The sequence below is a fragment of the Pongo pygmaeus genome, chromosome 9, assembly GCF_028885625.2.
Source record: "Pongo pygmaeus isolate AG05252 chromosome 9, NHGRI_mPonPyg2-v2.0_pri, whole genome shotgun sequence".
In the NCBI taxonomy this organism is placed as follows: domain Eukaryota; kingdom Metazoa; phylum Chordata; class Mammalia; order Primates; family Hominidae; genus Pongo; species Pongo pygmaeus.
In genome coordinates this window covers 60368-74297 of record NC_072382.2, presented here as the reverse complement: position 1 = coordinate 74297, position 13930 = coordinate 60368, and the positions used below count along the sequence as shown (strand labels likewise).

The following is a 13930-nucleotide window of genomic DNA, read 5'->3' as shown; positions in this document are numbered from 1 at the left end:
GTTAATGTTCCTTTTTTATTTTTTGAGTCTCGCCCTGTTGCTCAGGGTGGAGTGCAGTGTTATGATCTCAGCTCACTGCAACTTCCGCCTCCCGGGTTTAAGCGATTCTCCTGGGTAGCTGGGATTACAGGTGTGTCCCACCACGCTTAGCACATGGGCATATTTGTAATAGAGACAAGGTTTTGCTATGTTGGCCAGGCTGGTCTCAAACTCCTGGCTTCAAGTGATCCACCCACCTCGGCCTCCCAAAGTGCTGGGATTACAGGCATGAGCCACTGTGCCTGGCCCCTTTATTTGATAATTTACACATATATTCACACATAACATTTTTGCCCAAAACTCTTCTTTATTTCAAGATGATGTTTCTGTGGCTATGTGTGGTATGTGGTATATGGTATTAATCTCAATCTATGGTCTCACAAAGGGCATTTTCCTTGTTGTAAGTGTAGTCTAAACCAGTAGGAAGGAGGTTTAATTGCCAAAACCAGAGAGAACTCGGGCACTGTGGATACTACAGTGGGCAGCTGAACGAGGACCAAGGAGAATGTCTAAGAGGCCTCCAGCCCTGCGCTCAGTGAAGACAGGACAGAAACAACAGAGCATACACACCTTGGAAGTGTGTGTTCTGACATATTCGTATGGAAAGTTCTGACAGGTTTTCTCCCTGGGAAGCGCAGCACATGCCCCAACACACTGGCTCTGCCAGCGTGCCAATCCCAGATGTGGTTGCTTTGTGACCACCCACACCCAACCCCCTGCCCTCCCATATGCTCTTCTGTGTGCCCAGGTAGCCCCTTCCCTCAGGCAGCAGCTTCTGAACACATTCCTCTTGGCGCAGACGAAAGAAAGTACTTCGTCTGTGGAATTCAAGGCTGAGCCCTGAGTTCTAGCACAAGAAGACCATTGCAGTCCAGAGTTAAGAAACTGGACCAGAAGCAAGTCATGAACAGAACCTTGCAAGTAAAGAGAAGGGGTTTCTAAGATGGAAAAGTGGGGGCGGGTGTGGAGCCAGTGGGATGTGGCTTCCCCAGGTTGCAACCCCAAGGAAGTCTCTGGAAGCAGCACCAGTTCTGATGGGGGAGCAGAAGAGCTGCCATCCTCAGTCAGGGTCCGAGTCAGGGTCCGAGGAGAGCTGCTGCTCCATAGTCTCGCACATGGCATCCTGCAGGGACGTAAGATGACCCCGGGGACTCATCCCCATTGGCTGGATGACTCTGTTCCTGTTGGGGAAAGGTGCAATGGGGCTGGGGAAGGGGCCCAGTTGGCCAGGCAGGGTCCTGCTCACCCCTGGCTGCTGCCTTCCTCTCTACCAAGTAGGCTACTCCCATGTACTGGGGAAGCCTGGTTGGACCTTCTGTTAACTGGGCCCAAACCCTAACTGCTGCCTCCTGGCTTTAAGCAGTTTCCTAATTTAAACATCTAAATTGGCCTTAAGCAGGGTCTTAATTTGGACACTGGGCCATCTCCAATAAATCTGGCGACAATAGTCTCTTTTTTTTTTTTTTTTTGAGACGAAGTCTCACTGTCGCCAGGCTGGAGTGCGGTGGCACAATCTCAGCTCACTGCAATCTCTGCCTCCCGGGTTCAAGTGATTCCCCTGCCTCAACCTCCCAAGTAGCTGGGACTACAGGCGCCCACCACCACGCCCAGCTAACTTTTTTTTGTATTTTAGCAGAGACAGGGTTTCACCATGTTGCCCAGGATGGTCTCGATCTCCTGACCTTGGGATCCACCTGCCTCAGCCTCCCAAAGTGCTGGGATTATAGGCATGAGCTACCACGCCCAGCCTCAGACAGTCTCTTAATTTCTCTGGGCCTCAGTTATCATCTGTAAAAGGGGCACAAACTGATCTCAATATACCCATCCCCTGGGTGATTTCCTCCAGGGCAAGTGATTTCAAACATCAGCAATGCAACCTAATACCAGGATCCTAAGCTCTCCTCTGATCCTACCTCCTGGGGCTCACAAGACAGGATGTGGGTCAGCTCTCCCTTCTCCCAGCTGCAGGCCCCTCCTCGTCATGCCACACACCTGGAGAGCTTGTCAAACATGGTCACCAGCTTCATGGCCTCGTGCTCCTTTTGCTCCTCCGTCATGCCCTCCATAGGGTTAGGCGGCTTCTCCTCCACCCTCCCGGTCACCGGGTTTATGCTGTTTCCCAGTGGGTGGAATGTGGGGAATGCGTTAGTGACTCTCCAGGACAGGAGGCAAGCCACCTGTTTTCCCAGTGGGGTGAGGTGGGCAAGGCAACTGCAGGAAGAGGCCTCCCTCCAGAAGCGGCACAGGTAACCAGCTCCTGCCATCTGCCACCTTCTGGTATCCCAGATAGCACTTAGCAACAGGTGCTTGATTCTGGAAGGTCTTGCCCATCTGTCATCTTTTCCCACCCTACAGGGGTCCACATGGGGGTGGAAGCAGGGACTAGGGGGCCGTGAGTGGAGACCCGAGAGTGTGTTGGGGGCACACACCTGGCCTTGGCTTCCTTGTACTCATCTGTGTCTGTGTCCTCATCCTCCGAGTACTGGCCCTCGGGCCGGCCTCCCGCCATGAGGCCCCTGGCAGCCAGAAGGCCAGCAGCATTCCCGTAGCCCGTGTACTTGATGAATCGGGGCACTGAGGGGCAAGGCAGAGGTCAGTGTGCAAGCCTGGCTGAGGTGGGGTGGGCTGGGACCTGGGTCTCCCTAACTCACCACTCTCAGAGCACAGGACAAACAAGAACTCGGCAGCCACCCTCTTCACATCTGTGTCCAGGTGTGTCATGAGGCGGACAAGCTTGTTCCGCAGCATCTCTCCAACCTCAGGCCGTGTCCTCACATCCCGCAGAGGGGGCAGCACCTGGGGAGGTGGCCATCCCTAAGCTTGGGCTCGGAGCAGCCAAGGGTCTGTGATCAGGGCCGAAACCACATCCCCCAGGAGCACCAGCTCCTCAGCCTCATACCTGGGCCTTCAGGAACTTCCTGGCTGGGCGGTGCATCCGGGCACATTCAGTCAGCACGCTCAGCACGGGAGCTACACTCTCCTTCAGCCTGTGTGTCTGTAGAAGATTCTCTGTCACCGGGACTGTGCCCCTGCCTAATTTGAGACTGGCACAGAGTTACACCTCCCCACCATCCCTTCCCACCAACATACACAGCAGCTGGTCCTGGCGGCAGAGGTTTGGGAAGAGGCTCCTCTGCAGTTAGTCAGCGGAAGGCCAAGAGTGGGTGGTGGGTGTCTGTGTCACTTTTGAAAAGGACAGGGATAGAGCGTAACTCAGAGGTACTCGGAAGCTTTGTGACTTGGGAGAAATAACTGCTTTAAGCCTAATTACCTCAGCTATAAACCAGAGCTGGGAAGAAAACACAAAGCAATTAAAGCTTTAGACTGGCACACACATTGCCCTCAGATGTTGGTGGCAAAAAGAAACGAGAACCAAATCCCCGCTCTGTGTACTTCATGGACAGAGCAGGGAGTTCTTGACCCTCCTAGCATAATGTGCCTGGACCCCAGCACCAGCAGTGGCAGCGACGGGCACAGACAACCCCCCAGCTGTGTGTCCAATGCCAGCTCCCTATCCTGACTGGCTCGCAGGCACCTTGTGTGTCCCTTGCTTAGGCAGGTGGATTCCCAGGAGGTCTACTAAATCTCGGTTTATTGTATTCCAGCCTGCTTTCTGCAAGCTCCTGGAAGATGGTTAGAGCCCCAGCTGTCCAGATGCCCTGTAGTGCAGTCACAGGAATCAGAGGGAAGCTTTGATCTGAGGTTCCTATGGGTCTCCTCAGGATGCTGAGGGACAGCTATGCTTGTAATCAAGGGCTGCCTGTGTCTAAGAGTTAAAAGCAGGGACTGGGGGGCTTCTCAGGACCACTCAATAAAGATCCACCAAGATTTAAGAAGTGAAACCTTCAAGTATGTGGAAGGTGTCCACATGCTTCTCATGGAGGAAGGGTCTGGCTTCTTGCCAGGCTGGACCACAGAACAGCCGGAAGAATCGCCCATATCACACCACCAAGACGATCTCCACTTACCAGTGTGGACAGTGTAGAAGCACTGACCACAGCTGTGCACGAGAACCAGTGCCAGAGCCACTGGGAGAGCCTGCACAGCCATCCCCAGCCTACCTGGTGCAAACGCTTCTCTAGGAAGATGAGGAGGGCACGAATCACATCCATATTCACTCCCATGAACTCCACGGAGTCTCCATGTGGCTCCAGGGTGAAGAGAACATCCAGACACTTCAGGGGCAAGTTCCCCAGGAGATTCACTGCATGGCTGGGGACAGATGGAGGTGAGGGTTTCAAAAGGGCTAATCCCTCAGCACAGGTGCAATCTTTGTGCCCCCACTGAACCACACATTACATGAGCTGGCATCTGAGTCCCAAAGGGGCAGCGCTAGGGACCAAAGCCAAGGGCAGGGACTGATATGAGAGGCACTGCCACTCAGCTGTACAGTGGGGTCTCCTGGGGAAGTGGAGGCACTGAGACACCCTGCCTCCCCCACTCTGTCTGAGCCAAAGCGCCAGACCATCTCTGGAAACCCAGACCAGCCTAGGGGTAGGTGGACCAAAAATGGGGACAAGGAACCAATGTGCCCTAGTAAATACCATACTGTTGCCACTACCCAAGGCCCAGTTGGCACATTCCTGCCCCCAAATTCATGGCTGTTGTCCTGGCTACATATTAGAAGCACCCAGTATTCTCTGGAAACACACTGATGTCGTCTCACTCACCCAGACAAAGTCAGACCCTGTAGGGTGGGGCCTGGGCTCTCAGGTGGTTCTGGTTCACAGCCAGGGTTGAGGACGACCATCTAGACATGTGGGCACACTTCCCTCCCAGAAAAAGCCCCATCCTCACCCATGGAACTCCTCTGTGCGGTCTCCAGCAGTAGCAATCATCACACAGTGCCGGAGAAGGGTCCCCAGGTGTCGGTAAAGGGCAGCGTCTTCCTGACCACAGAAAGAAGGGTTCCTGTGAGGAGCCCCGCTCATCCCACTGCTGCCTGCTGAGGCTCCACTGTCTGTTGCACTCCGGGACTGTGTGGCAATGACTGTGCACCTCCTGTACTGCATACCTGGTCCCCTGGGGTCTTCCTAGGTGACTCTGGGTAGGGCTGGGGGCAAAAGATGACCACCGCTATCTTCCTAAAAACTCCATGAGTATCTTCTCAGAGCACTTCCCTGATTAGGAATGTTAACATACACCCTTGGGATGAAGTCACACTCTGTCTCAGCCCCACTCCCAGCCTCATGGTGGAGGATCTCTTACAGTCTCCCCGGACACCACACAGCCCTCCTGCCAGGCAGCAAGAGCCAGAAGGGGCCTCTACTTCCCTCAGAAGCCTTTCCTGAGGTCCCAGCCCAGAACTGGCATCTCCTTGGCCTTGTCCCAACAGGCTGGGAGGTCCTGTCCTCTCCATGTCTGACACCCAGAAACCCGAAGGTACCCAGTGGGAAGCAGGTCCAGGAAATGTTGGAGCTGAGTTGAGACCCATTCATGGGTTAAGGTCAGCGCTCACCTCGTCCACCTCCCCCTTGATGGAGTCGAGGGTGATGTTGAAGAGCACTTTGAGGATCTCCATGGCCCGCTCAGTCTCTTGGGAAGGAAGGAGCTTGGGTGGGTTCCCTTCAGGAGTCACCCCCAGCGTCAGCTCCAGTGTGTCAGTTAGCAGACGCACTCCTTTCAGCTCCTGAAACAGCTGCTGGCGCACATCGGTGCGGAGTGCCGTTAGCAGGAAGAGGAGCCGCAAGTCAAAGAACTGGACATCGTGGGGGAAGCTCCTCTCACGGTACAGCCCCACACGCTCTGTGAGCTTCACCACTAGGCGGGCCTCTGCTGCCAGCATCTGTGCCACAGGGCTGCTGAGCACGAGGTTGCACAGGCACTTGAGGGACTCCAGTACAACATCCATGTCCGGGGACTCTGGGACGGACCCCTCAGCGACAGAGATGTCAGCATAGCAGGCCAGCGCCTGCAGGCTCTGGCGGCTGGTGAACGGGTCCAGGCAGTTGTGGTCCCGGGACAGGATTCGGACACTCTGCAGCCAGGTGACACGGTGGGAGGGTGGCAAGCCCTGTTCCAGGACGGAGACCAGCAGCTCCGCCAATCTCTGTGGGCAGGGAGAAGAGTGGCTCCACCAGGCCCTTCTTCCTGGGGCCACCCGTCCCTGCCCCTTTACCCCTTGGGCCAGCACCCACCTTCCGGTCCTCCTGTTGGGCATCATCAAACGTGAAGCTCTGGGAGTGCTGCAGAGAGAACTAGTGAATTCAAATCCACAGAGGGGTAGGATCCGCGTCCGCTGATGGCGGGCGGCCTATTGGCCTCTAACTCAGGCAGCAGCCACTGCTCAGAACGGACGGCAGGGTCTGCACTCGCCCCCATCCCTACACACCTGCCACCCAACGGGTGCACCCCCACTCTCCCCGCAACACTGCATCCCAGACCTACCCCCCGCACCCCGCCGCGTCCCCTACGCTTGCTGACACAGCCCCTGCCTCAGCCACACCCTCCCTGCCACCCGCGCACGACCCTGCCCCACCCCCTCCGTGCCCGCCCCCCGGCCTCAGGCGGCCGCTTACCTCCTGGTTGTACGACCGCAGAGCTTCCATAATCACATCCTCCTTCCCCGTCTCCACGGCTTCCGCAACCGTGCGGGGCTCCATGGCGCGCCCGGGACCCGGTGCGGGGAAGGCGGGACGGGCCCTTCCTCAGCCGTTCCGGGCAGCAGTTCGCCGGCCCCGCCCTGGCCCAGAAAGCCCCGCGCCAGCGCGCGGGGGAGGCCGGGACGGGGCGCGGCGTCTGGTGGCGCTTTAAGGGGGCGCGGACTGAGGCAGCACTGGCGGCTCGGAGGTTTTAAGACCCGAGTCGGGGGGCTGAGTCGCCCTGAACCGAACTGACCCCTCTCCTTGTGACCCGCGCTTCTTGGGCCGGAATTTCCAACAGGAAAGGATCTCAGCCCCCACCGTGCCTTGCCACACACACAGTGACGCCCCTCGAGCTCCACAGAACCGATGGGATGTACAGGGGAAAGCCGAAGTGAAAAGGACTTTTCAGTCCTGGGCCATTGGGTTCGTTAGGCGTTTGCTGGGGAATGCAGGCGAACGGGATTCCCAGGTCCCTGCCTTTGTGGAGCTTATGTTCCAGAGGGGAAGGGAGACAAGGAAAAACAAAAGGACACGAGGCGGTCACAGGGCTGTGCTTCAAAAGAAGCAAAAGGCGACTGCTGGGCTGCAACGGGCTGTGAGGAAGTGCTGTTTTTGCTGACACCGGACGGTGGGAAGTGAGCCGGGAAAAGACTGGAGGAGCCACTCCAGGCAGAAGGAGCAGCACTTGCAAAGGTGGAAGGGCCGTGAGGGGCCGAGAGAAAGGGGAGCAACCCAGTCTGGCCTGGACTCAGTTCCCTCTTGAAAAGCAAAGATCCTGCGTGTCCGTTTTAGTGGCCGTCATGAGGATTCAGTGACGCACAGGAAGCGCGGTCCACTCGCTCTTCTAACAAGTGCCCGGGAGCAAAGGCGTCTACGGCCCCCAGTCCCCGCGCCGCCTCCCAGTCTCTCTCCCTGCTTCACTTTCCTGTAGTGCTTTCTGTACACCTGTATTCGACGCGGCGCGCACTCGCAGGCACGAGCGAGGCGCCGATCTCCACTTGACAGAGGAGGCACCCTTGCCCCCACCACACTCAGCGCTTCTCGCGAGCTTCTGCCCGAGGGGCCTGCTCCTTCCTCATGACCCGCCTGTGAATCCTTCCTAACCGTTAGGACCTAACCCACAGAAGCGTCTTTCCACCACCATCGTCTCGGCACTGAGCAAGCAAACGGCCCCGCCCCGCCCCACGTTCAGAGGAACAACAAACGTCACATCCGCGGTGGTGCTGTAATCCCAGCACCTTGGGAGCCCGGCAGGCGGGGGCTGCAGTGAGCTGAGATCGCGCCACTGTCTGGGCGACAGTGCTGAAAATAGGTCACAGCTATGCCCATCACTTCCGCGCCCGGCGGTTCCCCACCCTCGGCCCTAAGCCGGAAGTCAGCGAGACCGAAGCGGAAGGGGCTGGGCCATCTAGGGGCGTGGTCGGTGCGGGGGCGGGGCCATCGCTGGCTGGGGGCGGGGCCGGAAGCCATTTCCCCGTGACTGCGCCACGTCTGAGGCGGCTGCGGCCGCGTCGGTGTCGGCGTCGAGGAGCCGGGGCAGGGCACGATGGCGGACTGGGCTCGGGGTGAGCGCGGGAGAGCGTAGCCGTTGGGGGCAGGGCCGGGCCGAAACCGACGCCGCTGCTTGTAGAGCCGCGTGCGCCTGCCTCTGGCCCAGCTGGGGTGACTTCGGCCGAGAGGACCCTGTCAGGGGGGCGGATTCGGATCCTTCCGGGTCCGAGCAGGGCCGGGTTTCGGCCGGCACTGCCGCTAGGACCGAAGGCGGGCGTGGCGGCCCAGCAGCTCCAGCGAGGGGTCGCGCAGCAGCGGGGTCCCCCCACTCCCCGCCGCCCACTGTGAGATCGTTCTGCATGGGTTCGGGGTGAGCGGGAGTCGGCATTCGACAGGTCCCGAGGCCAGGCCCTAGGAGTAGAGGCTGTGCTCCGCTGGTGTCCAAGCGGGACTCTTACTAACTAACTTGGGCCTCGGTGGCCCCATTTCCCCTCCTGGAGCCCGTGTTCTTGTCTGCAAAGTGGGATATTGATGCCTGTCCCTCTGAGTTGTTAGGATGATTAAAGGAATTGATAAACATGAAGTGGCTGGAAGGACGCTGGCATCCCTTCCTTACATTGAAACTAGGGAGGAGGTGGTTCTCACGCACCTGATGTGACAGAAATTCCTTATCACCTGGCCCAGCCTGTCACAGGCCAGGCCTCTGCAAGCACTCTGCCGTGGGTGTTGCAGGAAGCCCCATGTGGGATGCAGACCAAGGATCCCGCTCGTGGTCGACCTCAGCTCCCATCTCAGGGAATTGGGAACTTTGCTCAGCCATTTTCTGTGCGGTAAAGGGCCTTCCCAATGTTCTGTCCTGGTTCCTTGCCACCTCTTCAGGACCCAGCTCAAAGGTCGTCCCTGCAGGAGCCTTTCTGCTGCCCTGCTGGGTACTTTTCCCAAGTCTTTCCTATGCTCTTAGCAGAGTTTACTCTTTTTCTATAAGAATGGGCTCCACATACACAGATAGTGACCTCCCTGGCTGCAAGTGTCACATCATACTAGCACCCCAGGGCTGGGTCCAGTTTTTGCTACACAGTCTCAGAAGGTGCTGGTTGTGCTTGCCCATCCCCACCTTGATGTGTACACAGGACATGTGTTCACATGACAGGCCCTTACACACATCGTCCTTTATGCAGCCTGTCTCATGTGCAATATTAACCTGCTGGAACCTCGGTCAGGGCCCCCTAGATTTCTGACTCACCCAGATGTGGTTGGAGTGAGAGGGGTCAGGGGCCGCGCTCACCGATGGATGCAACCCTTCAGCCCCTCTCTTTTCTCAGCTCAGAGCCCGGGTGCTGTGGAAGAGATTCTAGACCGGGAGAATAAGCGAATGGCTGACAGCCTGGCCTCCAAAGTCACCAGGCTCAAATCGGTCAGTGGTGGTCTGTCCTCTTACCTCCACCTGGTGCCTTTGGGGAATGGGGATCAGAAGGAAGGCAGAGGGCCCAGAGGAGTTTCAGGCAGTTTTCCATCCTCGTCCGATTCGTGGTTGTGCTCACCTGCATGAGGCCCCAGCTGACACCTGGACCTTTCTGTCTGCTGCTGCCCCACTGTGTCTGGCAGAGTTGTTGGCAGGGTTTGTGTGGTCTGGGGAGGGTGAGTGCTGTATTATGTGTCTGCTCTGGCCCAACCCTGCCCTCTCTGTCTGCTGAACAGCTTGCCCTGGACATCGATAAGGATGCAGAGGATCAAAACCGGTACCTGGATGGCATGGTAAGGGCCCACGGTGTGCGTGAATCAGTGCCCTGCCCTAGCACTACCTGCTGCAGAGCCTGCAGTGTCCCCTTCAGCACTGGTGCGGGTGGGTGGTCAAATCACCACTTATGTGTGATCTTGCTGGGATTCCTCCCTTAGGACTCGGATTTCACAAGCATGACCGGCCTGCTTACAGGGAGCGTGAAGCGCTTTTCCACAATGGCAAGGTCCGGACGAGACAACCGGAAGCTTCTGTGTGGCATGGCCGTGGGTCTAATTGTGGCCTTCTTCATCCTCTCCTACTTCTTGTCGAGAGCAAGGACGTGAGCCAGTGGGAGCTGGTGTCTGTGGGTGCCAAGGGCAGCCAGGGTCTTCCCTGCCTGGTGTCTTGGGCTCCAGAGGACTTACCTACAAAATACTCCTTTGCAATTATAATCGTGGGTCAGGAATCTTCTTCCTGTGTGGCAGGAGGCTGCGGCTGCCTGTGACCTGATGAGCTCATGTTGGCTGGTCCCATGTGTGGAAGGGACTCTCGGGGAAACCAAGGCCCAGCCCCTCCCCCGTCCCCCAGGTGCTAGAGACCCAGGCAGAGCTGGGGCCACAGCTTGTCTGGAGGAGCCAGGTCTGAGCAGAGCCACTGTTGAATCCCAGAAGTGGCCACTTGTGGCTTGCAGCCCTTCTAGTGCTTGGGACTCTGACATCTTAAGGCTCCACAGTCGTGTCCTTGTCTGGGTGAGGCCATGTCTGTGATCCAAAGTTCCTGGAACTGACAGGAAGGGGCTGTGAACCCTAAGTGGGTGTCATCTCCTCCGACTGAAGGCTTCTCAGCCTGGAGATGGCAGTAACTCCTGGCCATGGTTGCTGAGCATGGGCAGACCAGTGCCGGCCACCCTGCTGTGTTACCTGCGCCTACGATGAAGTGAGACCCTTGGGGAGAACTGGGGTTGGTGGATGAAGGAGTGGACTGCAGCCTTGGCCTAGCCACTGGGCTGGGATCCTTCTGGGTCATGTGACTGTGTATCCAGGAGCAGAAATTTGTATTCTCAGGATTCAGGATCTACCCAGCACCAAAGATGTATTTTCAGGAGAACAGACCTAGAAATGGGCCTGTCTGGCATTTCAGAGTCAGGCAAAGCAGGCAGGGCCAGGGAGCTTCTGTGGGTCTACACAAGAAGGTTCCTGTGAGGGCTATCAGTTGTTGCCTTCTAGCTTGCTGGTAACTTTGGCGCCTCCGCCAAGCCCTGCCAGACTCCCCTGGCTGTGATGGCGTTCTGTGCCATCCTCCTTGTCCCCAGCCTCTGCAGGATGCCCTCTCTACCCACCTCTCCCTGGGCCTTCCCTGTCCACTGGGCTGGGCTCATGTTCAAACCACTGGACTGGCAGGGCAACGACTTCTTCCCACCTCAAGATGAGGTCCTCGCCCCCTTGTCTTGGCATAAAAACACCTTTAAAGCATGAGCCATGTGCTTCTTTGCCCTTCTCTGTCCTGTTTCAATCTTCTGCCTCCCAGTCACTCCCTGGGGACTATGGGATCACTGTCCCCCCACCTGTGTGGCCACACCATGTGTCCTGTTAATCCAGAACTGCCTCTGAGCTCCAGGCTGACCACAGATCAGCCACAGCCTGGTGCCTGCAGCCCCACTTTGCTCACCCTTCCCCTCCCCTCCTTCCTTCCACACAGCAAGCCCACCTTTCTCCATGCACGCTCACCATAGCCCCCTTCCTTGTGACCTGGACCCTCCATTGTACCTGGCTGAGACTGTCAGCCTCCTGGAGGAGTGGGGTCCACCTTCTTTTTCCCCTATGCAGTGCAAGCTCACTTCTCACCCAGCAAGGTCGACTCATCTGCCTCCATGTCTCTGGGGATTTGCTGTTGCCCTGAAACCTAGCTGGGCTGGTCTTGCTCCCAGCTTGCTTCCCCCTCCTCGGATGTTCCTTTGCAGGCCCCTGTCATTCCTCCGGCACCAGTGTCCTTGGCTGCCATGGCAAGCTCATCAGGGGCTTGTACCCTGGTCACCAAGCATGGTAGCAGCTGCCTGCATTGTATCTCCATCTGGTCACTGCAGGTGCCAACCCTTCATCCCCCATATTTTCCTGGGCCATGGAGGGCTGACCTCCATTTCTGGGGAATGTGGCTGAGCTGTGGTAACCAGCTACACCCCAGGTGCTCTTTCCATGGTGGTGCCTGCTCATCTTGCTGATGCAAACTAGGAAGTTAGGCTGCATCTCAGAGTGGCCTTCGCTGGAGAGGTGCTTTGCTGTCTCTGAGACTCAGTCACTGTGTTCCCTCCCCGCCTCTCTATCTCCACAGCTGTTTGCAGCTCTCCCAGGTACTTTGGGGTCTGAGCTGGACTTCCTTTGTGGTTTGCTCTTCTGCTTCTCACTCTTGTATTAAGAAGGATTCCACAAAGGGAGAGTGGCATCCCTGCTGCTGCTGTGCCAGACCAGAGTTTCCTGAGGGGCCCTGACCCTAACCCTCCAGCTCAGCCCTGTACACCTGACCCTGTAAACGAGTGGGGTTTGCTGACTGTAATCCCTGACACCAGTAAAACCAAAAGGACTCTTGGGGGCTCAGTGTGAGAGCCAGGGTTACCCACTTTGCCAAGTGAGGACAAACTGCTAGGCCGTATCCCATAATTTCAGAATGAGAAACGTTAACAATAAAAATTTGTAGTAAACATAACCTCATGAAGAACTAATCACATGGTCTCTGTCGTCCTCATTTCCTTGGGATTTGAGGGAATTTTGTCTGGAGCTCACCCTGGTCCACAGGCTGGCCATGAGCACTGGTGCTGTAAACCCTGCCCCTTCCCTCATTCACCCCGTGGCTGGCATTGGGCACTGGTGCTGTAAACCCTGCCCCTTCCTGTATTCACCCCATCAGGGTTGACTTTGGGCAGAGCAGCCACAGACTCACCTGAAAGGGGTCTGCCTCTCCATACCTGTGGGTATTTCTCGTCAGGTGGGACGAGAGACTGAGGAAAGAAAGAAGACACAGAGACAAATTATAGAGAAAGAACAGTGGGCCCAGGGGACCGGCACACTCAGCGTGCGAGGACCCGCACCGGCGCCGGTCTCCAGGTTCCCTCAGTATTTATTGATGACTGTTTTCACTATCTTGGCAAGGAGAACAGGGAGCACGGTGATGGTGGGGAGAAGGTCAGAAGGAAAACATGTGAGTAAAGGAGTCTGCATCATAAATAAGTTCAAGGGAAGGTACTGTGCCCGGATATGCACGTAGGCTAGATTTAGGTTTCTCTTTACCCAAACATTTTAGTGTAGCAAAGAGTAACAGAGCAGTATCACCGCTAGCATATTTCGTCTCTAGCCACAGGGTGGTTTTCTCCTATCTTAGAATAGAACGAATAATCGGCTTTACACTGAGACATTCTGTTCCCAGAGACATGTGGGAAACAGAGGGCTTTCTCTTATCTCAACTGCAAAGAGGCCTTCCTCTTTTACGAATCCTCCTCAGCACAGACCCTTTACGGTTGTCGGGCTGGGGGACAGTCAGGTCTTTCCCTTCCCACGAGGCCGTATCTCAGGCTGTCTTAGTGGGGGGAAACCTTGGACAATACCCAGGCTTTCTCGGACAGAGGTCCCTGCAGCTTTCCGCAGTGCATTGTGTCCCTGGTTAATAGAGAATGGAGAATGGTGATGACTTTTACCAAGCATACTGTCTGCAAACATATTGTTAACAAGGCATATCCTGCACAGCCCTAAATCCATTAAACCTTGATTTAATACAGCACTTGTTTCTGTGAGCACAGGATTGGGGCTAATGTTACAGGTTAACAGCATCTCAAAGCAGAACAATTTTTCTTTGTACAGATCAAAATGGAGTTTCTTTTGTCTTCCTTTTCTACGTAGACACAGTAACAGTCTGATCTCTCTTCCTTTGCCCCACACTCACCCACTTCCTGCTGTGTTACCCTTCCCTGCCCAAGTTCCTGAAACGCAGATGGGGATCCTGATAGCATCACCACTTAGGGAATAAGTCAGTTGGCTGGGCGCGGTGGCTCATGCCTGTAATCTCAACACTTTGGGAGGTCAAGGTGGGTGAATCACAAGGTCAGGAG

At 56.4% G+C, this 13930-nt stretch overlaps 2 protein-coding genes across 4 annotated transcripts; one reads left to right on the top strand and one right to left on the bottom strand.

Annotated features, from left to right (window-relative positions):
• Positions 1-326: 326 nt before the first annotated feature.
• On the bottom strand, positions 327-8009 carry RIC8A (RIC8 guanine nucleotide exchange factor A). 3 transcript variants are annotated; one of them, XM_054437612.2, is made up of 10 exons: positions 6558-8009; positions 6177-6224; positions 5498-6088; positions 4837-4928; positions 4101-4251; positions 2939-3034; positions 2691-2835; positions 2469-2613; positions 2032-2151; positions 327-1220 (listed from the first exon to the last, which is right to left on the bottom strand). In XM_054437612.2, the coding sequence occupies exons 1-10, from the start codon at positions 6639-6641 to the stop codon at positions 1100-1102; spliced, it is 1593 nt and encodes a 530-aa protein (XP_054293587.1). In that variant the 5' UTR covers positions 6642-8009; the 3' UTR covers positions 327-1099. The 3 variants fall into 3 exon arrangements, 2 of the variants coding, with proteins under 2 accessions (XP_054293587.1, XP_054293586.1); XM_054437611.2 differs by having other exon boundaries at positions 6177-6236; positions 6558-6728; XR_008492251.2 differs by having other exon boundaries at positions 1091-1220; positions 1953-2151; positions 6177-6236; positions 6558-6685.
• Positions 7981-12550, top strand: BET1L (Bet1 golgi vesicular membrane trafficking protein like). Its single transcript, XM_054437628.2, has 4 exons — positions 7981-8188; positions 9437-9528; positions 9813-9869; positions 10011-12550. Exons 1-4 carry the CDS (start codon positions 8170-8172, stop codon positions 10176-10178), a joined length of 336 nt encoding a protein of 111 aa, XP_054293603.1. The 5' UTR covers positions 7981-8169; the 3' UTR covers positions 10179-12550.
• The last annotated feature ends 1380 nt before the right edge of the window (positions 12551-13930 follow it).